The sequence below is a fragment of the Muntiacus reevesi genome, chromosome 22 (assembly GCF_963930625.1).
Source record: "Muntiacus reevesi chromosome 22, mMunRee1.1, whole genome shotgun sequence".
In the NCBI taxonomy this organism is placed as follows: Eukaryota; Metazoa; Chordata; class Mammalia; order Artiodactyla; family Cervidae; genus Muntiacus; species Muntiacus reevesi.
In genome coordinates, this window is record NC_089270.1 from 20,124,696 (window position 1) to 20,150,400 (window position 25,705).

The 25,705-nt window shown below is 40.7% G+C and overlaps 1 protein-coding gene across 1 annotated transcript in view; it reads left to right on the forward strand.

Annotated features, from left to right (window-relative positions):
- Window positions 1-24,717, forward strand: part of RASGEF1B (RasGEF domain family member 1B) — a 38,050-nt gene extending 13,333 nt beyond the window's left edge. Inside the window, exons 3-14 of the mRNA XM_065914477.1 lie at window positions 787-909; window positions 1,258-1,395; window positions 7,063-7,275; window positions 7,756-7,830; window positions 9,874-9,969; window positions 10,081-10,183; window positions 11,645-11,724; window positions 11,871-11,966; window positions 18,359-18,454; window positions 18,823-18,946; window positions 20,753-20,825; window positions 23,314-24,717. Of these exons, the coding sequence (XP_065770549.1) occupies window positions 787-909; window positions 1,258-1,395; window positions 7,063-7,275; window positions 7,756-7,830; window positions 9,874-9,969; window positions 10,081-10,183; window positions 11,645-11,724; window positions 11,871-11,966; window positions 18,359-18,454; window positions 18,823-18,946; window positions 20,753-20,825; window positions 23,314-23,338 (1,242 nt within the window). The 3' untranslated portion in view covers window positions 23,339-24,717. The remainder of the gene's footprint in view (window positions 1-786; window positions 910-1,257; window positions 1,396-7,062; window positions 7,276-7,755; window positions 7,831-9,873; window positions 9,970-10,080; window positions 10,184-11,644; window positions 11,725-11,870; window positions 11,967-18,358; window positions 18,455-18,822; window positions 18,947-20,752; window positions 20,826-23,313) is intronic.
- Window positions 24,718-25,705: the final 988 nt, after the last annotated feature.

Genomic DNA, 25,705 nt, shown 5'->3' on the forward strand with positions numbered 1-25,705 from the left:
ACACAGGGAAAACTTGTAATCAAAAGTAAAAGGCATCCCTTGTTCAGCCCTGTAAGTGTTTATGAGCCATAAAAGGGTGCCTCAGGGGGAGAAAAAACCCATGGAATTTTTCTTTTTATTGGGAGTCTGAAGCTATTATAACAAATAAGCATTACTTCATCACTGGCTTCTTGGGAGACAGTGTGCTTAAAGAAAAGTATATAGTGTGATATTATGTTTTATCAAATTGCTTAGCCTTTGAGCAAGTGAACAGATAACTTGAATGCCTGTCTTTGAATATTCTGACAAGCACACAAATGCTCCAGTGTGTAATACTGGACCCACTGGAAAATTCTTGAACTGATGTGGGTTGGGTGGTTTTTTGCTTTTTGTTTTTTAATTTCTATTGAGTTAACATAATATTTGGATGCAGAACAAGATTCTGTATGGGTGGTGTATGTAAGTTAGATTGATCTCCATGGGCTGAATTTCATTCTTCTTTACTGGGCCGAGTTATATGTCCTAATATGCAGGCTCCAGAGGATAGATGTAAAACTGTGCTGTGAATAATTTAGTAGCTCAGCTTATCCTGTACTTCTGTTATTTTTAGTATGGTTTAAGGAAAAGATATATCAGAAGGTAAAGGAGAAATCCATCTTGTTTTCTTGCTAGTAAGCATCACTTTTGAAACTACAGCATTTTCACTTTGATCAGGAGAACTTGATATATCATGTATCATGTTTAAGGAAGATGCTAGTTTCAGATGTAGGATCTAACCATGCTAACTTTTTTTTTCTCTTGCCACAGAGAACATACATATTCACCTTCCTGTTGAGTTCTCGGTTATTTATGCATCCGTATGAGCTGATGGCCAAAGTTTGCCACTTGTGTGTTGAGCACCAGAGACTGAGTGATCCTAACAGTGATAAGGTAATGATATATTTTGAACTTTACTCTTTTTTTAATTGGGTTTGGTAGCTTTATGGCTTAAATCTTGTGAAGTTGGTCTCCTGAAGTAACCATCACTTCTCCCTGGGCTGAGGCGTATCATGGCTATGCAAAGGGAATGGGGAATGATATAAAGAACAAATATAAGTCTAGTGCCATGGAAGATCCCTAGGTCCTTCCTGAAGTTGGTAGCACTTGACATTGACTTGGGAGAGGGGGGCTAGAGCTTCTTTAGCCTCAAAGTCTTTGCCCTAGAAGTTTATCAGTAACATTGTTTGTAATTATTTATTTGATAGATATTACTGAATTCAATTTGCTTTTCCTCCCTAGAATCAGATAAGAAAAATTGCACCGAAGATTCTTCAACTCCTGACAGAATGGACAGAAACTTTTCCTTATGATTTTCGGGATGAAAGAATGATGAGAAACTTAAAAGATTTGGCTCACCGAATAGCCAGTGGCGAGGAGGTTGGTAACCTGAATTGAGTACAGTCATTCGGATTTCCAGGCAGGGTCTTGGTTGGGAAGTGGTGCTGACTTGTGCATTGGCATCCGCACTGCTTCCTCTGGGTTTCTGCCTTTGGGCAAGTCCTCTCCACAGAGTATTGTTCTGTTTGGTGTGCCAAATGGAGCTGATTAGACAATCCCACTTCAAAGGGGTGTGATCTAAAGTTTTATGTGATTAATTTGGGGGTATGTTCATGTCAGTTCATGCAGAGGATTCATGTTGCAAGTGTGTTTTCATGTTGTTTTATTTATACCTTTCTTCCTTCCAAAAAGGTTTGATCTAGCAAGTTAGATAAAGAATATCACAGTAGGAGCTATAAATACTCATACATGTAAAATAGCATATTTGTATATTAACAGATAATAAGGAATATATCACTAAATCAGAAATAGTTTGTATCATGGGAAGGAGAAAACAAATAGTCTAACTTTAAGAACCAGTTGACTAGGACAAGATTGTTGCATTTCACTGTAATCTCTAAGTAAAAGGAAAACACAGATGGTGATATAATTTTCACTATCAGAGGAGCAAAACCATACAAATTCTTCAAAGAATTAAATAAAATTTTTTAAAAATGTCCTGCAAGGACTTGGTAAATATGATCATGGAAGCTGTTCTGTGTTGTGTTTGCAACAAATACTGCTTGGTAAAAACTGCAGCCATTAGATTATTATAAATTAGCAAAGGTAATTCTTTAGGAGTAGAAAAGACAGAGATAAAAGGATTCAAGTCTTGTGCCTGGAAGTTGATTCAAGGCTAGCACCTAGACTAGGTGGAGATGGAAAATAAGTCTGTTAGATAATCTTTCATAAATATCACGTTCCTCAATTGAGCCTTTGATAAGCACTAACTAGCTATGACAAATTCAAGGTTATCCTCTTTGAAGCAAGCCCGGAGGACTGGTATTCTGTGTTGAGGCTTGTTGGGCAAGGAGGCCTTTGTAGTTTCCATGTTGCTAGCGTGCTCCAGGGAACACATTACTTAGGACCAGATACAACCTTCAAAAAAGATAGATGAAACATTTGGCATAGCCAATGGTGTCTTGCTTCATCTGTCTTAAAATGCATTTTCCCATTATGGGTACCCTAACTGGAGAAATCACTCTTCAGTGATGTGCCATCAAGATCCTATAACAAGACACCCTATCTATTCTGTCTGCTTCTGGTGAATACATTTTAATACTGTTTCCCCAAGCTTAAAAAAATCAGACAAAGTTTTCTAAGATTAACACTTGAAAAATGTGTACATTCTTCCCACATTATGTTCTCATGAAAGTGGAATTAATCCTTTTACAGTTCCCCTGTGACTTTGTCGAGCTATGGGTTGGGAAGATTCCCTGGAGGAGAAAATGGTAGCCCACTCCAGTGTTCTTGCCTGGAGAATTCCATGGACGGAGGAGCACGGTGGGGTAGCAAATAATCAGATGTGACTGAGCACATAAACACATATGAGTTTATATTGAACACTGGTGCTCAGAACAGCCATAACTTATACAAGGCTGAATGAGTGGTTCCCTGGGTCCTTTTGCAAATTCTGACACTTCTAATCATTTTGCTAGTTTGTGTGTAACAGGTTCTAGCAAGATAGGAATTGCTATGTTCATCAATCATAAAGGCAAAAGTTAGGCATCACTGTTTTTTAGTAAATCTTTTCTTAAAGGGCTAAGCTGCTATGCTGCTTGGCAGAAGCAGGGCTGGCTCAGTGACCTAAGTTTATGACAAGCCGCTCAAAAGATTAGTGGTTTCATAAGGACTTTTTCTTGTGTGAAGGCTAAGCCCTGAGTCAGTCAGTGCTTCATTTCAGTTAAATTGTGTTTAGATACTTAACTTGATGTGGCAGTCAGCTTCCTTTTTCTCTATCGCCTTTTTAAAAGGTAGAAATGATACCTTGTTTTTTCCCAAAGGAATACCTTAAAAATCTTTTTCAGATACAGTGCCAGATGGATGGCTTTCTGTCCTTCTTGTCATGGAAGTTCATGAGGGGATCACTGCTATCTGTGTTGGCCAGATTGGGTCCGGTCTCTTTTTAACAGGATCAAGCCATCCCAGATTTGGATGGAACCAAGCAAGGGAGCCAGACAGCCTTGTGCCTGGGCTTCTTCTCAGCCCTCCTGTGTTCATAATAAATCCTTGATAAACTTTGACATCTTCAGAGAGTTATAAGTGTGAAAAGAGGAGATGAGAAGATAAGCCAAGTGTAACCACGGAGTTGGTTGATTCATCTAGGGCTTGGGTGGAGAGATGTCACCTGCCATGATTTGATTGGGTTTTACAGTGAGATGCTATTCCTTTAGCCACTTACAACCTGTATTCAGAAATGGGTCCATGGTTCGGCAGCTGGTTGATTTGAGTGCTTCGGCAAGTTCTCTAAGTTCTCTGCTCCTCCTTCATTTCTATCAATCCTAGAGGTAACCCCTGTAGTGATGTTGTAAAGTTTTGTGATTGATGTTCTTATCCTGGGTTCTGTGCTTGGCAGGCCACTTACCTGTCTGTGCTGAAGTGTCTTTCCTTGGAGAGATCTTCCCCCACCACCCAGCCATGGTCGCTCCCCGTTGCTGGCTCCCACCACAGATTTCTTCATAGCGCTCTGTGATTAGTAATTACTTTCTTTATGACTTGTTTTCCCTCCTCTAGACTCCATGCTGTGCCCCTTCTGCTCACATAGCACCTTAACTCCTAGCCCAGTACCTGGCATTTAATGGGCACTCAGGAGTGTTTGAATGGATGAATGAATGAATGGGTTAACAAACTAATCAATTAGTGGAATAGGAAAACATATTTCCCTCCACTGGAAAAAGGATCTCCCTTCTTGGGAAGGAGTGTGAGCTTGGGTTGGGACTTGTTGCATCGTGCCTGGGACTTTTTTTTTGGCAGTCAATAGATCCAGGTGTGCCCTCTATGTAATTTAGTTGAGTTCTGAATCTGCTAGAACAGTTCCACATAATATGACCTAATATGTTTCCTGCCTCGGGATTTGCCCAAAATGAACAGGTTTATTAGGACTTGGCTGCAAGGAACCCAAAATGAAACTGATGATTGAATTACATGACAAATGACTATTGTGGGTAGAATGCAATTTTCTCTTCCTTAAGGGGCTGGTCTTTATTCTATCTTTATTTGCCAGGTAATTACTGACACTGGCATTTGAAGTTATAAAAAAGATTAAGTACATATTTAGCAATCCATGATTCAGGAAGGAAGCATGCTTAATGACACCAAGCTTTGGCTTCTCAGATGGAGTCAAGTGGCAGCAACAAACTTTTCAAAGAGGTCACACACATCGTATCACACATATGTATTCCTCTCTGTCTCCCACAGACAGACAGACAGACACACAGACACACACACACACACACCCCTGTGTGTGCACCTGCACACACACTCGTTCTTTGTTATTTGAATGGCTTTTCCCCTATACCCTATTGCATACATGTTCTCCTCATGTTTTACTGCTTTTTGCTCACTAGGTGAATCCTCCAACTGCACATTCCTCTGCCTCTTCTCTAAAGAGCACTTTTTAAGTGTAGAGTAGGAATCTTTCACCAGATATACTTTGCTGTGTGTCAGAATCACCTGAGGAGCCCTTATTATGACATTTGGGACCAAATACCGCAGAAACCATTTGAAGTTGATGAATTTTTATGTAACTTAAGATTATGAAAGTAGAAGAAGCAAAGGAAATAGGGATGAAGGATTTTTATTTTTATTTAGTCTCATTGAGGTGCGGTTGACATATAACTTTGTATTAGTTTTGAGTGTACAGCATAATGATTCATTGCTTATGTACATGGCAAAATGATCACCACGGTAAGTCTAGTTAACATCTGTCACCTTTCGTAGTTACAAAATTTTTATCTTGCATTAACTTTTAAGATCTCTTAGCAACTTTCAAATCTGCAATGCAGTATTATTAACTGAAGTCATCATCCTTCCTGGACATAACATCCCCATGACTTATTTTATAACTGGAAGTTTCTACCTTTTGACCCCCTCTTACCCATTTTGCTCACCCCCAGGTGAAGAATTTAAAATATCCCTCAATTTGGCCTGAAGTGCTTTGAATTCTGAAGAAAGAGGCATTTTCTTTGAGTGACAAGCATATTATCAAATAGATAGCATCTTCTAAACTGATAACTTTAGTGCTGTGTGGAAGATAGCTTCTTTGAAGGCTCAATTTTTTAAACACTTAGGTATTTCATTAGTGACTTTAGGGTGATCTGTGCATGTAGAAGTGGGGAGAAGGTCATCTAATGCTCCAGTTTAAAGAACTCAGTGGAATATATGCCAGACAAATAGAGAAGAGAAAGAAGGTTGTGTGTGCTTTTCCCCCTTGACTGTATGAGAATTGCTCATTCCCTCCTGTTTGTAATTTTCCTCCTTTTAAGTATGAAAACATCTGTTCATTTAAAATTTTATAATATGTTCTGGTAAAACAAATTACCACTGTTGGAAAAAAAAAAAAGATGGTTCTTAGACTTGTAGGTAAGATGCCATTTAATTTTCAGAAAATTAATCTCAGAAAATGTTATTGTGGTACTTTTTGAAAAGGAGCTGATAAGTTAGTAAAGCATGGATATAGGATTTTCATCTGGAAATTCACCGGGACTGTCCTCCTTTGGGGCTTTAACCTAAGGACCACACTAGCAATGAATTAGCCTGTGTGCCTTTCTGTGATACCAGCGTCACAATTTACTTAGATGGCTAAGTGTTTGGCAATGTCTGGCTGGAAAGGAAGAATAAAAAAACACCCTTAACTTACATCGTGATACCTGCCCCCTATGGAGTGATTGTGGAGTTTTTTTTTGGACTTAGTAACTATTTTAAAAGTCAAGAGGCTAACATTTATCTATAACATGTGCATTGCTTTTAATACTAATTTATCTTAAGTGCGTGGCTGTAGCACGATGTAGTCACAAACCAGGCAACAGCTGGTAGTAGCATTACAGGGAGAATTGCCATGTGAAAGAATTTGATTGTAAACATTAGCACTGACTCAGGAGTGCAAAAGAAACAGACATGAGCCAAATGGAGGTCAGATACCAAAAAGGAATATCCAATGCTTCTTTTGGTGGGAACTCGTGTCATATGTGGAAGTCAGGAAGGTGGTTAGGGGCTGAGTAGGAAGTGATGGTGTATTTCTTTCAGATAGTTGTTTGTACTTAGATGAATGAGATCGGGAATGATAGAAGTAGAAAAATCAAGAAAGTGGGCCTAAGGAAAAAGAATTAGGAAAATGATGCTCTGACTTGAGATCTGTGCATCTTCACCTCCCAGAAGAACACCAGTAGGTTCCTATTTTAGTCCAGAGAACATTAGTTGTATGCAGTTCCTGTTATATGGAATTCCCTCAATAGCTCATCGAAAATATCATTATGGTAGTTTCATGGCCCAACCTGAGTCGCATTCTCAAGAGCAGCCCAAGGAAAAAACTAAATCTTGCAGGTCTGAAAAGACACCGTATGTATATGTGTCTTTTAAATTGTTGGAGCAAAGCTGAATCCTCTAACTGCCGTCCACCAAGGCGGCTGTCCAGCATCAAAGTAAAAGCATCGAGTACAGAGTCTCTGAGTTTGTGGCGCGGATGCACAGGCAGAGCGAGGAGGTCATCCTTTGCTTGTTTCCTGGCAGACGTATCGGAAGAATGTCCAGCAGATGATCCAGTGTCTGATCCGCAAGCTGGCCGCTCTCAGCCAGTACGAGGAGGTGCTGGCCAAAATCAGTTCCACGTCGACGGATCGACTCACAGTCCTCAAGACCAAGCCACAGTCCATCCAAAGGGACATCATCACGGTCTGCAGTGACCCTTACACGTTGGCCCAGCAGCTGACTCATATAGAGCTGGTGAGGCCTTTGGCATCCTTGTCCTTTATAACCCACACTTGGTTTGCCGTGGTAACCAGATAGCATGTTTCTCAGCAGTAATGTTAAGGGAGAGGTGAAAATAATCCAGATGAGAGCTAATCTATGAAATAGCTGCAGCGTGTTTTGTTTAGATATTTGCGTATGACTGTTTCTGATATTCTGAGAATTCACTTGAAAATAAATACTAAGCAAGAGCAAAGAGATTATTGACCTTCCTCATGTTCCCCCTCTAATGAATTTTTCCATAACTTGCTCAGCCTTTTATTTTGTAGTATACATTGACCCAAGCAGAAAACTGTCTCTGCTCAGAGCTTAAAGATGATGACGGTTTTGAAGGTTAAAGGCTCATTTTACAAACTGCCTGTTAAAAATGAGGATAGTGGCAGAAAGTAATAGAATGGACAGACCATTCCTTCTCCTTTTCTTCAGTACTGTTGACCTGCTGGGTTTGTGTTTCAGGAGAGGCTCAATTACATTGGCCCAGAAGAATTTGTTCAGGCCTTTGTGCAGAAGGACCCTTTGGACAATGACAAGGTAATGGGTCTACCCAGAGGTTAGAATCCAATTTCCCCAAATTGGAAATGGAATTCTTTAGTCCATGATAGTGGGTATGAGAGACAGAAATTGGAACAATTTTGTTTTAGGTTTTAGAGATCAGGAAGTTGTTGTTTTTTTAATTTATGTGACTCTGTTTATTGCAATATTTGTTTTATTGCGGTAGTCTGGAGCCAAACCCACAATATCTCTGAGGTATGCCTGGACTTTGTGCACGAGCCTTTTTTTTTTTCTGGATCATCCTACACAGCATGTGGGATCTTAGTTCCTCAACCAGGGATCGAACCCATGCCCCCTGCAGTGGAAGCACAGAGTCTTAATCTTAACTACTAGACCACCAGGAAAGTCCTTCAGAAAGATTTTTTTTTTCCAGCCATGTCTGATTCATCCCATTTTTATTCTTGAGTCTGGTCTCCAAGTGCCGTAACAGTATTCTTACCCTATCAGCAACTTTAATCCTCTCTTTCTCCTTATTGGGAAATTTAATAAGCAAGTAGATGCAAGCATTTGTGGTGATGAAGGTAGGAGATAAAGGATAATGGTTTTAGCAGATTAAGTCAGAGAGAAAATACGAGAGGATGCTCTGCTCATGATTCAACAGTAGCAGAGGCGGTAAAGACAGGATGCATGTCCAGTGTGCTAAGGACAGGTCTTCGCTGCTCTGCCTCTTGTTTTAAGGTGAATCCCTCACGACAGGTTTATTGCCTGAGTAAGCCCATATACTCAGAAACTGATGGTCCGCACGGCTGTAAGATCAGCGTACACACACATAAGAAACTTTTCCTCTCGTTACCTCCAGAAGTATTAGGCAAAGACGGTATCACCCACTAACGAAAGCTCCTCTTTCAGAGTAGGGGCAGCAGCTGTTTTCCGGCCTTAGAATAGTTTCGCTCAGTACAGGAAGTGAAGATCAGGTTTTGCAATAGAGGCTAGTGGACTTTTTTGTTTGCCTCATTTGGAAGGAAGGAAAGAGGGGTGTAATTAACCTGTTTAAGCTTGGCCTTGAACTCTGAGATGAGCTTAACTTCTTTTTGCTTTTGAACAATGTGTCACTCTCCAAAAACCAGGATGGTGTAAACTTCCTCTTTACCTACCTTGGAAGATATTAGTGTTTGCTACACAGTGTTCCAAAATTGTCTCCTAGACTTAATCTTAAGGGAAAATTTTCTAGACCTCTGCACTCTCAGCTTCTCCATGCTATGTGAATAGCAGTAGGTATTCACACCCCTATTAATTGGTCAAGATCGTTTTAGAATGCAGCCAAGACATATATATATATATATATATATATATATATATTGCTAAGTCGCTTCAGTTGTGTCTGACTCTGTGCGACCCCATAGACGGCAGCCCACCAGACTCCCCCATCCCTGGGATTCTCCAGGCAATAATACTGGAAGGGGTTGCCATTTCCTTCTGATATATATATATATATATATATATATATATATATATATAATTTTTTGGAATGGTGCTTCTGAGAACCGTTCTCACCCAGACTAATTTGGTTTCCTGGGAGAGAAGGCACTGTCATGAATGCAGCAGAATAGGATTTTAGATATTCACGTTTTCACAGGACTATACTAAGAGACCGATATTTCTGTCTTGAGAGTCATGGGCTTCCCAGGTGGCACGAGTGGTGAAGAACCCGTCTGCCAATGCAGGAGATCTAAGACACGCATATTCGATCCCTGGATCAGGAAGGTCCCCTGGAGGAGGGCCTGGAAACCCACTCCAGTGTTCTTGCCTGGGAAATTCCATGGACAGAGGAGCCTGGCAGGCTGCAGACCATGAATGTCACAAAGAGCTGAGCAGAACTGAAGTGACATAGCACACACACACACGCAGGAGAGTCAAGACTATTAGTGACTTGTTCTCTTTTTCCCCTCCCTGCTGCTCCCACACATCCTCAAAAGTCTTCCTAATTCGTAAATTGAGAATAAAGGCCCATATCTGACAAAACAAGAGCCTCATACGCCCTCTTTTCCTCCAACTTATCTGTTCATTTTACTTTCTCAATAGAGTTGCTACAGTGAACGGAAGAAAACACGGAACTTAGAAGCCTACGTAGAATGGTTTAATCGCCTCAGCTACTTGGTTGCTACAGAAATCTGCATGGTGAGAAAAGGAATTTTTCTCCCAGCCCTCTATCTTACTTTTTCATACTTCCTTTATATTTGTTGGGCCTAAATGTTGGGCAACTGCTCTCTTTTTTGTCATTCTATACAGCCTGTAAAGAAGAAGCATCGAGCAAGGATGATTGAGTATTTCATTGACGTGGCTCGGGAGTGTTTTAACATTGGCAACTTCAATTCCTTGATGGCAATAATCTGTGAGTGTTTTCTGAGAGATACATGTCCTTTGTTTGTATAGGTTCTGTGAAATGGACCCACTAAGAATTAGCAAATAGTACAGTTTTGTTCATGAAAATGGTTCTCATTAATCTAGACTTGTTTCAGAATGATCAGAAAGCTTTAAATATACAAACTGACACAAATATGTTTAATCTTTTATAAGTGTATAAGAATTCATGGAATATGTTTAGTTAGCTTATCTTCATCTGAATATTTATCTATAAAAGATAGATAAAAAAAAGTGCCTAAATTAAGGATTTTAGAAAGCGTTTGAGCAGCTTGTGTATTGAGCATTATAGAAACATGTGATCTGAGAGTAAATCAAGTGATTCTACTGGTAAGACAAGAGGGTGACCTGAGAAACTGGAACATTTTCTGACTAACCATGTTCCTAGTACTTATCATCTGCTGACCTCATTAGCCTCACAAGGATTTTTAGTGCCAGCGACTATTCATTCAGTAAACATAGGGCATGGGGGTTTCACTGTGTCTTGTTTTTTTCCAGTTTACACCTGTTTTCTTGCTATGATTATTGATAATGACTGTTTCATTTAAAATGTCCTGATTTATATGATAAACGATATGGCTATCTTACACATTATAAGTACTCAGTAAATATATGAATATTTACCTGGCTCTTTAGAATCAGGGTCAGTTTGAAGCCAGAGAATCTACTGAATTTAATTAAATAATTTTAATTTTAATAACCCCCCTCATGAATCCCTTTTTCTCTTAAAAAAAAATATTTTTTCCTCCTTGTTTCCGCCATAAAAATAACTGGTGAATCTTCAACTTATTATCTGGTTTACTGTACAAAAATAGTGAACAGAAAGGTCATCTAAATCAGGGACTTGAAAGGTCCACAGTCTAGGTAATAGGAGATTACCTAATTTCCCTCTTGTACTGTTAAGAAAATGTCAGGGCAATTTATATCACAGGAGAAAGTATTTGTAATACATCTAACTGAAAACTTGTATTCAAACTCTATAAAAGACCCTACAGAGCAACACTATGTAGACAAATAACCCAATGAAAACAAGGGCAAAATACATGAACAGTTCATAAAAGAAGATATACTGATGGACAGACAGTATATGAAAAGAAGCTCTACGTCATTAGTCATCAGAGAAATACAAGTTAAAATTAGAATCACAGTGAAATACATTCACACACTGGAGTGACTGAAATTAAGAAGACTGGTTGAACCAAATATTGTGGGGATTATGGACCAAGTAGAATTCTCAGACCTGGGTGGGGCTGTGAAATGGGACCACTACTTTGGAAAATCGTTTGGCAAGTTTTTTGTTTTTGTTTTTTATTAAATAAAGCTAACTCCCTTTCACTTAGTAATGAACACTTTGTCAGAATGTACCTTAGAATGACTTCTCTGATTTCTCTGTTTCCACTTTCTCTTTCTCGCCTTCCATTGTAATCGGAAGCTGGCATGAACATGAGCCCCGTCTCTCGACTGAAAAAAACTTGGGCCAAAGTGAAAACTGCGAAGTTCGATGTTCTTGAGGTATGTGAAGCGGATCTCTTGCTGTTAAGTCACATTTTGCCCCGGAATTATTTGGACTTTTTGAATCCAGCCTTTAAAGTATGATCTCATAAACTTTCTGCAGGTGAGAAGTGCATAGTTAATATTCTCCTCTCTTTTGTCTACAGCATCAGATGGACCCTTCGAGCAATTTCTATAATTATCGAACAGCTCTTCGTGGGGCAGCGCAAAGGTCTTTAACTGCTCATAGCAGCAGAGAGAAGGTATGTGGTTAAACAAGTTTTATTCATGGCATAGTTGCCACGTGTTGCATGGAAATGCACTGTGTGTGCATGCGTGCTAAGTCGCTTCAGTTGTGTCTGACTCTTTGCGAACACTCCTCTGTCCATGGGGATTCTCCAGGCAAGAATACTGGAGTGGGTTGCCATCCCCTCTTCCAAGGGGTCTTTTCCACCCAGAGACTGAACCCGTGTCTCCTGCAGCTCCTGCCTTACAGGCAGACTCTTTACCACTGAGCCTCTGGAGAAGCCCTGAAATGCACTGTACTCAGCTTTTACCTGTTTAGATCTAAGAAAGAAAGTTCATATGCTGTAGACATGTTTATCACTTGCCACATAGGGAGGGGGGATGCTAAAAAAGGAGGAAAGGGGAAGGTAACTTGGTAGAGAGCTTTGCAAATGTTATTATTACATTATTTAAATGATTATTTTGTAATGTGTCATAGTTGTGTTTCAAGCAATAAATTAAGTCCTACGTTAAGATGACTAATGGCATTAGAGAGTAATTTGATTTAATGGAATACAGACATTTAAGCTCAGCACAAGGTAGCTGACTTAATGTAATCTTTTAAAGAATTAGCTTACCTCCCATGGTTAAGTCATTTATTTTCAGAAAGTAGGTTAGTTGCTGTAGCGTTAGGCCTGCTGTTACTAATTGGGTATGTGGGTGGCGGAGAAAGTGCCAGGATGATGTCTGAGAAATGAATGGTCTTCACTCTACCTGTCCTGCCCTTAAATAGTTTCACACTGTCCTGGATCAGCCTTGCTCCTGACTCGGAAGGACCTTTACCCACATTTCATACATGGGAAGCAGGAGATCATGTTATTTGAGAAGTAAATACTTGGTTACAGTAAATGGGCTAATTAAAGTTGCTTGGTGAAAACTATTTTCTGCTTAGGTTCTACCCATCTTTTAACTTGAACTGTATGCTCCAACAAATCAAAGAAAATGAGAATACAAAATTTTAGGCCCTCTTAGTCACTCACCCTCAAAAGCTTTAGCCTCCGAGATCTAAAATGAAAACAAATGCAAAAAGAAACCCCACCTTTTAAGCACACTAAGTTGCTTCTCACCAAAATCTAAAATATTGGTTCTGATCATGTTTGAGAGCTATTGTAAATGCATTAACTTTCTACATAAAGCAGCAAGGTCACAGTGGGGATGAGGCAGAGATAACTATCTCAATGCAGCCCAAAGGAGTATATGAGCTTTTGTTTTTATTATTATTATTTTCTTTTAATGTTTATTTATTTGGCTGCTCCAGGTCTTAGTTGTGGCATGTGGTATCTAGTTCCCTGACCAGGGAGCAAACCCAGGTCCCCTGTATTGGGAGGGTGGTGTCTCAACCACGGGACCACCACAGAAGTCCTGTATGAGCTTTTAAGTACTACTTTTCCACATCTCAGTACTCCCATGACTAGATTGAGAAAAATCTAATCAGAAGCTTTTTAAGCTTCAGAAAATGAGCACACTTGTGGGAGGATACCAGTACCCTGAAGGCGCAAGGCTTTCTCTGCAGGACCCCTGTGAGTTAGAGGGGTCTCTGTCCTAGGGAGGAAGCGGCTGTAGAATCACCTCTCTTCGTCGGAAGCTGGGTGCACGTGTCTACTGCGACCCCATGGATAGTAGACCACCAGGCTCCGCTGTCCATGGGATTTTCCAGGCAAGAATACTGGAGTGGGTGGTCAGTTCCTCCTCCAGGGGTTCTTCCCAACCCAGGGATCGAACCCGAGTCTCCTGTGTCTCCTGCATTGGAGGGCAGGTTCTTTACCACTAAGCCGCCTGGGAAGCCCCTAGTCTGGAGCTGCAGGACTGGCCAGCCCCGCAGCTAAGATCTCAGTGAGTGTTATACCTGTGGGACTCTGATAGCTTTTTCCAGAAAAGCAGTATTTACCCTTTTGTCATTGAATAAATTCTGTTGACTTTAATGTCATTATTTTCTTAAACCAGTTCTGTCTGAGCATATGGATTGTCTTCTCCAGTTCATAAAACAAATGGTATCACCACCAATTTTTTAAAAAATATGACATTTCTCGTTCACAGTTGTCCTCCAAGTCTGTGAATGAAAGCATTTGGGGGATAAGAGCCACCTTTGATTCAAGAGAATTGGGATCCTTTTTTTCTTTTTTTGAAGTGAGGGTAAACTCTTTACCTCTGAGTTATTGCCTGTTTTAAAGTCTTCCTGGCAACACAGCTAGAGTAATACAATCTTTGATGTTCTTTGAATTATGTTTATGTGGCCAATGTGGTTTCTCTCTAGCAACCACATTAGAACAGATTAAATCTATCTGTCACATAGGGGCCGTTAAATGATCCTTAAGTAGCTGTTTTTCCTATGAGTTCTTGGGTCTCCTGGTTTTTAACCACTCCTCATGCGAGTGTATGGTTTTAAATACTGTCCTCATCCCATTTCTGATCGTGGGAACTTACGCCTCCTCATCACCATTCATTTCTGGGTGTGGAACTGATAACTCCTTTAAGGTGTAGCTGCCAAGTTTCTCAATTTAGAATATAGCGACAGAGAATTAGGAAACATTACTACTTGAGAGGTTTTCCCTCAAAACCTAAAGCCTTCATTGAAAGACTTCTCAGAAACCAAACTTTTGTTCCTGTTAGTAGCCTGTGTGTCTGCCTTAGCTGTGGAAATCCAGAGTCCTTGTAGTCTCCTGATTTTTACTGTGGTGGATTTGCATAGGGGCTGCCGATCTGAAGGGAGCCATTCATGAGGAAATGAGAAGGTGAAGGAGATTGTGAGACTGCTCTGTCTAGCATATGGGCGTCAGGAACAGAGCAGGAATAATAAGGGAGATTATTTCTGTTGCTGCATCTTGGAAAGTAGTTCTGACAATCAATAGTGGATCAGTCCAGCAATTCCACTTTTGGGTACTTATCCAAGTATATCAAAAACACTATATAATTCGGAAAGATATATGTACCCCATGTTCATTGCAACGTTATTTACAAAGCCAAGATATGAAAGCAATCTTGTCCACTGATGGATGAAGAAATTGTAATTTATGTATAATATATATATACACATACATATATATAAAAATATACATACAAGTATATACATATTGCAATTTATTCATTGTATATGTAATGGAATATTGTTCAGCTATTAAAATGAATGAGGTCTTGCCATTTGTGGTAACATAGGTAAAACTGGAAGACATTAAGTGAAATAAATCAGATTGAGAAAGACAAGTACTGTATGATCTCTCTTATATGTGAGATCTACATGTATATATACATATGTGTGTATATATATATATATTTCTTTTTTTTTTTTAAGACAAGCTTATAGATACAGAGAACAGATTGATGGTGGCCAGAGACATGAGGTGGGGAATGGGGAAAATAGGTGAATTGTTCTTTGTTTTTTTCTGGTTTAAGTAAATTTTATTTAAAAAAAAAAAAAGACTGGATTGTATGGCACACACCATGAATGCAAAACTCACATATGTTATAGCCTCTGCCACCTAGCTAGAGGCACGTGACAAGAACTTCTGAAGAGTTTAAATATCCTTGTAAGACAAAAAAAAAAAAATCCTTGTAAGACAGTGAGTGATCAGTACCATATGTAGGTCCACCTTAATTATAATTCAGTCCTCATTTTCCTGATGATGATCCATCAGCAGTATTTGTCCCCTTGTATGGGGCCCATGGGTTTGGGAGGGATGCTTAATTGAGATCAAGCTTTGTATTATTTAATTTAATCCTTGCCTCAACTCAATGAGACACTGTTTCCATTTGAAAGTGACGAAATTAGGCTTTCTTTGTATGTTAGCCTTATACCTGGGGTTGGCAAGCTTTTTCTCTTAGGGACCAGATCATAAATATTCCAGGCTTTGTAAATTGCAGTTTCTGTTGTAACTGCTGAGCTGAGACAGTGGCAGGAAGCAGACATAGCTGATGTGCAGGTGAGTGGACGAACGTGACTGTTTCCCCCTAAAGCTGTCTGGACACTGGAATTTTAACTTCATGCTCATGAAATATCATTCTTTTGCTATTTCCCCAGCCATTTAAAAATGTAAAATGCATGACCTCCAGGCCATTCCAAAACAGGTGGTGAGATGGGCTGGCCTGTGGTCCACAGTTGGCAGACTCCTGGCTTATATGGCCAGTCAAGTGTGGAGCCAGATTTGGAACTGAGTCCTGGCAGAGGCAAAGCCCAACACCTTGCAGGCACAGGTGGTCTTGCAAAGAAGTGAGGTGCAGGCGTCCTTTTATCCTTGTTGTGATGGCTGTTTAGTTCTAAAACCATAGAAAAAATAGCCAGTAGTATCATGAGAAGGTTATGAAGGGACCTTTACGAATTTAGTTTAGAGACTTCCAGACAGTAGCAAATAATTCAGGGCTTCCCTGCTGGTCCAGTGGTTAAGAATCCGCCTTGCAGTGCAAAGGACGCCGGTTTGATCCCTGGCCCGGAAAGATCCCACATGCCTCAGGTCCAGCTGAGCCCGTGAACCACAACTACTGAAGCCTGCTTGCCTAGAGTGTCTGAGCCACAGCAAGAGAGGCCACACACCACAACTCGAGAGTAGCCCCTACTCACTGCAACCAGAGAAAGCCCGTGTAGCCACAAAGACCGAGTGCAGCCAAAAGAGTAAGATAAATAAGGAAGTAAAATTTTTTTTTAAGTACATTCAAAAGTGCTATCAAGAAATCAGCAAAACAAAAAAATAATCAAAGCCTATCTTTTTTAAATGACTTTAGGGGAAAATCTGAATTTCTCTCTAGAACCGAAAATGTCTGCTAATATTTTTGTGTATGAGCCAAAACATATGTTTTCCAGACCTCCCCTTCATCTAGTATAGATGTACCACGTGAGTCATAAGCTTAGGGAAACTTCAAAAACCTGCTCTTGGGTAAACAGCATAGGCCCACCCACGGGTATTTGCAGCATTCTTTGCGCTGTCGGAAATTTAGAATCTTCAGAAGCACGTTAGCATTTGAGAGAAAGTAGAAGTTACAAAGGAGAAGAACAGAGAGTCTTATTCTTTGTTCCTTCTGGATTTAGCAGGAATTAGGTACTGTCTCAGAGATTATAATTTTAGGTTAATTTGTTAAATACCACTCTTTCAAACCAAAGATGTAAGGCAGGAAAGGCTTACTAAAGAAGGCTCATTGTTTTTTAAACAACTCTTAATTTGCGCATTCATGTTCCCACCTCACCTGGGCCTCCCTCACAACATATTGTGCAAGGTATTATACTACTTTGCTGCTTTCCCAAGAGAGCAGGTATTTACTTGTTCTGACACACAAGGCCAGATTTGCTCAATAGGAAGTTTGTAGCAACTATTACTCAAAACTCCCAGTTCTCATGTTATCTTGAGCTGTGTCTTCAAGAGAAGGGGCTTCCCAGGTGGCCCAGTGTTAAAGAATCGCCGGTCAATGCAGGTGAGTCAGGAGACGCAGGTTCCATCCCTGTTTTGGGAAGATCCCCTGAAGGAGGAAATGGCAACCCGCTCCAGTATTCTTGCCTGGAAAATTCCATGGACAGAGGAGCCTGGTGGGCTACAGTCCACGGGGTCACAAAGAGTCGGACACAACTGAATGACTGAGCATATATTCAGTTCTTCAACGGAAAAGAAAATGTTCCTCTAAAAAGAAAAATCATCTGAAATGTAGATGTAATGTAAATGATAGATGTAAATGATAGAAAAAGTATAGATCCTCACAGACAGATGGGTCACATATTTTAAAATCTTACTACCTGTGGGACTTTGCTGGTGGTCTGGTGGGTGACTCTCTACGTTTCCAATGTAAGGGGCCCAGGTTCAAGCCCTGGCCAGGGAACTAGATCCCATAGGCTGCAACTAAAAGATTCTGAGTGCTGCAGCTAAGACCCAGCAGAGCCAAATAAACATTTTTTTTTTAAAAAAAGAATCTTTGTACCTGCAGTGGCAGGTATTCTATTAATATTTGGTTCTAACTGAATGAAAAGTAAGAGTCCTTTAGATCTTGTCCCTTTGATTGTAACTAGAATGTTCAGATTTTACTATATGCTATTATGTTGATAAAAATAAGGAAAACAACCTGAAGCCATCCACCTCCCAGTGCCACTCATCTTTGCTTCATTTTGGTTATTAACAGCATTTGCATGTTCAGAAAAATTATGTAAGGAAGGAAATGGCTGTCATGGGAAGTCAACAAAACACTGCACCCATCCTAATCAATGGTACCCTACTATGGGAGATGGGGAGGGACGGGAGGCCTGGCGTGCTTCAGTCCACGGGGTCACAAAGAGTTGGACATGACTGAGCGACTGAACAGCAACTATGTAATCCCTTCATTAACATCTGGTGTTGTTTGATGAGAGACTAAATGTTTATTTGCCCAAAACAAACCAGAATCTTTTTGTTTTCTCTAGATTGTGATACCATTCTTCAGTCTGTTAATCAAAGATATTTATTTCCTCAATGAGGGCTGTGCCAACCGCCTTCCCAACGGCCATGTCAACTTTGAGGTAAGGGTAGGTTGCAAAAATCTGAGCGCAGAGGATGAACCTCTCCACCAAGAGCAGAGAGTCCAGGCCATCTGAGCTTGATTCTGAAGTTCTCAAACCAAGTTTTCTCTTTCCTTGGTAATCTGTGAGAAGATAACAGTGCTGAGTGGAATAAATTAGCTACACCATTATTATTCTTATCCAGAGATATTTGAGTAACTTTTCACCACTACTTAAAAATGTGAATGACTGATTTTTCTTAAATTAAGAAAATGATGTAGTTCAGAAGATTAGAAGCCAGAAGAGAACACTAAATGGAGTGGTTTCATCCAAGCTCATGATTTTTGACAACTGCCTTTCAATTCAACTTTCATTTGATTCTTTCTTAGAAATTTTGGGAACTGGCCAAACAAGTGAGTGAATTCATGACGTGGAAACAAGTGGAGTGTCCATTTGAGAGGGACCGGAAGATCTTACAGTATCTGCTCACAGTACCAGTCTTCAGTGAAGACGGTGGGTAGCCTGTTAAGCCGTGACCGCTACCAGGATCTGTAGACCCTGTGATCAGGAAATCAATGTATTAAGTGCTTGGTGTCTGGTTCCTTATGTAGTATGAAGCCTGTCTTCTGACCTGTTCCATCTTGAGTTTTCTGTTGCACAAAAAACTGTGTGATTTATCCCTAAAATATTTGAGTCAGGCACTCACTCACTGTTCACCCACAAATAGTACATTTCTGGTTTAAACAAATTTTTATAATATTAGATCTGCAGAGCTTTGGGGCACAAATGGAAAGTTACTGAGGGATTTTTTTCCCCTTGTGCAGGCTTGCTTTAATGGAGAAAAAAGGTGTTTCATGACATGTTGATATTCAAGACAAACTTGAAAAACAAAGCAGTTGCTACCAGCTGCTATTTGTAAAACATAAACCGTGGAAAGTCCTAACCTGTTAAAACATTAGGGACTTTGAGGCAGAAACAGTGATTGTGTACCAAAAAAACTGACAAGATATTTAAAGTTCGTAAAAGACTTGGGAATTGATTGTATTACTCTATTATAGCCTAATATTATACAAATCAATTGCACTATTAACTGTTTCTCATGGTAGATTGATAGTGTTTATGGTAATGACTAAAGAACATTTTGAATTAATAATATCTATTCCAGAGGGGGGCTTGATTGTTATTAACCTCTGAAGACAGGATTAATACCAAGCTTTTAAAGCTTTGAAAATCTTTTTGACTTAAAGGGAAAAACATTAGAAGAGTGAAAAATTGACCTAAAGACCCTAACTTTTTACCTGCTAAAAGGTAAAAGGTAAAAGGTAAAAAGCTAACGGGGTCCAGGAGTCTTTTTAAAAGCTCTGGTGATCCGGTGGCTAAGACTCTGTACTCCCAGTACAGAGGGCCTGGCTGCGATCCCTGGTCAGGGAACTGGGTCTCATGTGCCGCAGTGAAGACTGAAGATCCCATGTGGCACAGCTCAGACGCGGCACAGCCAAATAAATAGATAAATCCAGCAGAAAAGGCTCCCCATCCCATTCCCCCTTTTTGTAAAGAGTATAAATGTGAGTGTATATTCCAGTCCTGTGACTTGCCTTTATTAGCTTTTTTTTGCCTCAAAAATTGTCTGAGTTACGGGCCTCCCTGGTGGCTCAGTGGTAAAGAATCCGCCTGCCAATGCAGGAGATACAGAGTCCAATCCCTGATCCGGAAAGATCCTACGTGCTGTGGAGCAACTAAGTCCGTGCTCCACAGCTATTGAGCCTGCGCTCTAGAGCCTGGGAACCGCAACTAGAGCCCACGTGCTGCAGCTGCTGAAGCCTGAACATCCTAGAGCCCGTGCTCTGCAACAAGAGAAACCAGCACAGTGAGAGCCCTCTCACTGCAACAGAGAGTTGCCCCCAATTGCTGCAGCTAGAGAAAAAGCCCACCCAGGCCAGCCAAAAATAAATAAATATAAATATATATACATAAAGAAGTTTAAAAAATTAGAAAAAATAGAACCTGGGAGAAATGCTGTGGTCATGTCAGACTTTGCATGTCTTTCACAAGTATCCCTTTGAAAAATAATAATAATAAATTGTCTTAGTTAACCAAGTACTTTTTTGGTCTAGAGGCCCCTAGTATTTTGTTGAGAGGGTCCAGCAGGGGCAAAGTGGTATTCTGTGTTTCTAAAGCTTCCCAATTGTAATTTGATGTTTTAATGAGTGTGCTTTGCTGTAGGGTTTGACTGAGGTTGAATGGGGGATGAGTGGAGGTGGGTAATATATCAGAAGAAGGCTTCAGCATTCATGCATTCTTCCTTTTGGTTGATTGTAGCTCTCTACTTGGCTTCCTATGAAAGTGAAGGACCTGAAAATCATATAGAGAAAGACAGATGGAAGTCCTTAAGGTGAGTCCCATTGCTTTTCATTGCTGTGCAAATCTAAACATGCTGGCCTTAAGTGAAAAAAGCCACATGCTTGCTCTAGGAAGTCCCTGCCTGCGTGTTGCAAGCCCTCTCTGTAGCTTATCTCTTGTTTACTGAATCTTTGTGGCTCAAAATCTTCATTGCCATCCTTCAGTTTTATTGCTCTTTTTTTTTTTTTTTTTTTTAAACTGGCAGATATACAGTGACTCTGTGCTGCTTTTTCTCTCCCAGTGTTTTATGAGATGAGGAACTGAAATTTCCCCATGGTGTGTTAAAAAGGCCTCTGACACATTTTCTTCATCTAAAAGATAAGAATTGTTCTAACACTAAAATTCTATTTGACCTGAGATAAAAAAGACCAGTTGGTTCAGTAAATCTGAGAGTGTCACTTATTGCCTCTATCTTGGTCCCCTCTTTGGTTTGAGAGAGAGTTAGGACTTGAAACATAATCCACAATCGTTTCAAATTTAAACATTTTTTATTCTATTAGTATTTTTGAACAAAAGTGGGATAGATAAGTTTGTCTTTTAACCACTTGAGATGCTTTAGTGGACGAAAGTAGCCCAGGATATGGAATTGCTATAACCAAAATTGCTGTGTGTGTATTTTTACTGACTCTGGGAGCGTGTGCCTTTCAGTACCAGGCCCATTTTCTCTTCTTTCCAGAGTCATTTGGGAGCCTTCGTTAAACTCGATCAGGGCTAGGTTTGTATGAACCAGGGTATCTAAGATATATTTGCTTTTGTGTGATTTTGTTTCAAAAGCAAATGTAGGCCTTCTTTGACCCTCTTGTAGAGGAGAGATAAGGTACAGAGGCGTTGGAATTATCATCATTAGAACAAATCGTGGTAATAGGCAAAGGATCGGAGCGGTTTCTTCTTCGCCCTTCTGCTGTGTGAGCCCTTACGCTGAGCACCAGTTCCTCCCTCGTGTTCGCCGCAGCTCTGGACGTGCTCTTGTGCTGTTGGGCAATGCCATTGAGGGTATTGCAGATGTTGGGCAAGGCAGAGCACTCCCAAGGAGGATAAAAAAGAAGCATGCGATGGTTCTTGCAAAACCACACATGCCAAGTGGATACTAAGGCTCATTAAAAGCAGAGACATCACTTTGCCAGCAAAGGTCCGTCTAGTCAAAGCTCTGGTTTTTCCAGTAGTCATGTGTGGCTGTGAGAGCTGGACCATAAAGAAGGCTGAGTGCTGAAGAATTGATGCTTTCGAATTGTGGTGCTGGAGAAGACTCTTGAGAGTCCCTTGGACTGCAAGGAGATCAAGCCCGTCAATCCTAAAGGAAACCAGTCCTGAATATTCATTGGAAGGACTGATGCTGAAACTGAAGCACCAGCACTTTGTCCACCTGATGCGAAGAGCTGACTCATTGGAAAAGCCCCTGATGCTGGGAAAGAGTGAGGGCATGAGGAGAAGGGGATGACAGAGAATGAGATAGCTGGAAAGCATCACTCAATAGACACGAGTTTGAGCAAACTCCAGGAGATAGTGAAGGACAGGGGAGCCTAACACATTGCAGTCCATGGGGTCTTAAAGGGTTGGACGCTACTTAGCAACTGAACGACAACAACAATTTCTCAAATGATGTACCTACCGGAACTAGCAGTTCTCCCAGAAAATCTGAAAGACTTCAGTGCTTAATATTTTTCTGTCCTTTTTTAAAATTTATTTTTAAATTATTTTTTATTATAGTTTATTTACAATATTGTGTTAGTTTCTGGTGTATAGCAAAGCAATTCGATTTTATATATGTGTACACACACATACATATATATAAATATCCTTTTTCAGATTTTTTATAGGTTATTACAAAATATTGAGTATAGGTCTTTGTTGTTTATTTCATATACAGTAGAGTGTATATGTTGGCTTCCTCCATGACTCAGAGGTAAAGAATCTGCCTGCAATGCAGGAGATGCAGGTTCGATCCCTGGGTTGGGAAGATCCCCTGAAGGAAATGGCAACCCACTCCAGTATTCTTGCCTGGAGAATCCCATGGACAGAGGAGCCTGATGGGCTACAGTCCAGAGGGTCACAGAGTCAGACAATTACTGAGGCGACTTAGCGACCCTATATACTTTTATTACTTTAGAGATGTGGAGAAATTCCCAAACTTGACTATAGCAAATCCCAGTGGATTAGTGACTTAGCATGTGTGGACAGTGTGTGTATGTTACTCTAAAAGTCCTAATTTATCCCTCCCCCGCTTTCCCCTTTGGTAATCCTGCTTTGTTTTCTGTTTCTTTGAGTCCTTTTCTGTTTTGTCCATCAGTTCGTTTGCATCATTTTTTTAGATTCCTCATATGTGTAACATCATATGATATTTGTCTGACTTACTGTAAACTATTTAAAAATCGAGCTTCAAACACGGGAAAGACAAAACTAGTGTTACGTAAGGATTTTCATCCTCCTTCAGATCATCTGCTGCCTTCCTTCTGATCGATCGTGTCTTCTTCATTCCTCAGATCCAGCCTCCTGGGCAGAGTTTAACACACAGGCTGCTGGTTGCTGCTGTTGCTGCCGCCGCCGCTGCATCACATAGATCATCGAGGGGCTGGCCTTTGTGTTCGGGCCTCTTGTGCTACAAAAAAAAATCATGAAGTCCCTGCAAGCACGCTCCCTCAAGAGCAGATGGGGACCTTGCTCCCTGCAGCTGACAGATTGACTCAGATTCTGTGAGACTGAAATGTTCACTGAGGACACTTGAGAAAGAATCCTCTAAGGGTCCCAGCTCTGCAATGATTCATCTCCTGGAATTTCCATGTGAATCACAGCTCTGCACCTGGATGGAGCTTTCTTTTGTGTATGTGTGTGTGTGTGTTTTTGTTTTTGTTTTTTTTTTAATTTGGTTCAACATTTGCTGCTAATGGGACTTGCCCCGCTGAGGGCTGGCTCTTAGGAAGCCCATGTTTCTTTGTTAACTTAAAAGAAAAAGGGAGAGAAGGGAGGGGAAGCAAGCCTTCCTTTTAGATCCCAAACTGCAGCTCAGTGGCGTTGCCCCGGAGGGATCAGGCTGGTTGGAAGCCAACCTCGGACTTAGTTTCCCTGAGCTCGGGCTGTGTTGTGAATTCCCCTCTTCACTCTTCCTACGAGGTTTTGAGTTGGCTGCTGGTTAGCAAACTCCTTTTTACCCATATAAGTTATTTAATATAATAATGAAGCTCAACACTGTGGTAGGAAAATAGCCACTAGAAAAAAAAAAGGCAGAGTTTGTCATTGGACTGCGTAATGTTCTAGAACGACTGTCTGTTTTCTTTGCCCTTCTGAGCTGTTTACAACTGACCACTGTGTTCTACGGATGTATTTTTTTTAGTAGTTTTTTTGTTACTTAGTTTTCCATGATGTGTATTATTTCTTCCTCTTGTAAATTTAAATTATCTGACTGTAAGGGTCTTGGGAGAAAAAAACCCCATGGTCTAATTACAATTTAATTTTTTAACAGTCTGTTATTTTTCATTACCTTTTGGAATCTGTTGGCAACTGAACATGTGAACAGAAAACAAATTGGTAAAGTTACCTCCCGCCCCCTACCCACTAGAGCAGTGAACAAAACGAATGAAAAACATCTTGCTGTTAACTCAAGAGGTCGATCTAATTGTGAAATAGTTCACCTTGTTAAACATCTAAACAAATCTGTAGTTGCTCTGCAAACAGCCATTATATTTATTTACTCTAGGAGAATCTGTAGAGTAGTAAACTGTGCTAATGAAAAAAAAAAACAAGACATCATGTTCAAAACAGAGATGTATTTGAAAACTTAATGACATGGTTTCAAAAAACAGAGCATGTCTGTATACTGCACGCCATCTCAGCAGACCGAAAATGTCTCTAAGCTGTCCTTTTACAACCATCAATATATTTGACACTCTGCGGCCTGGAGTTGTGATGCCTTTCTTTTCTTCAATGGATGGAATTGATGGGGGAGGTAGGGACGGTGGGGGACTGGAGTCTCAGTCAACTCAAGCGACTGGCTGGAAATGTGTCTTGTCCTTGGGGAAGTGGCCTTTAGAAGTTTGTGTGTGGATCCTGACTTTCTTGAACCCGGCCTTGAAAACAGGAAAGTGGTAGTTGCTCCGTTGTGTCCCACTTTTTTACGAACCCATGGACTGTAGCCCACCAGGCTCCTCTGTCAGTGGGATTCTCCAGGCAGGAATACTGGAGTGGGTGGCCACTCCCTTCTCCAGGGGATCTTCCCAACCCAGGGACTGAACCCAGGTCTCTTGCACTACAGGCAGATTCTTTAGCGCTGAGCCATCGTTTAATAAGCATCACTTGCCAGACACTTCTGAATGTTTGGCATGGATCATCATCCCCACGCTTCTAGGTGTGGAAGCAGGTGCATCAATAATGATGATAATTTGGTCAAGGCCATGTAGCTAATAAGAAACGCAAAGACTTGACTTAAACCTTCTAATTTCAGAGCCCAGACTTTAAATCACACTCTCCAGCCTTCTCAGACTTCAGTATCGCCTTCAAGCTTTCGAGGAACACAGGGATCTTGTTGACTCGCAGGTGTGGATTTTGTAGGTCTGGGGCGGGGTGCTGGGAATGCTGATGTTGCTGGCCCTAGAATCCGAAGAGCAGCAGGGCGCCCCGCAGCTCTGCCTCCCAGTCCCCGTCACTGCCTTTCCCTGAGTGCTGCATCTGCAGGTGTTGCCATGACAGCAGCAATGGCCATCTTTCAACCACTTACGTTGGAGGGGGGTCCTGCAAATGATGGGCTGCTGGCCAAATCCACTTCTATTTGAGCCACAAGGTGACAACTGTTGGAAAAAATTGAGAAAAAAGTGTTTCACGATACAAGAAAATGATATGAAATGCAAGTTTCCACATCCATAAATGAAGTCTTTGGGATAC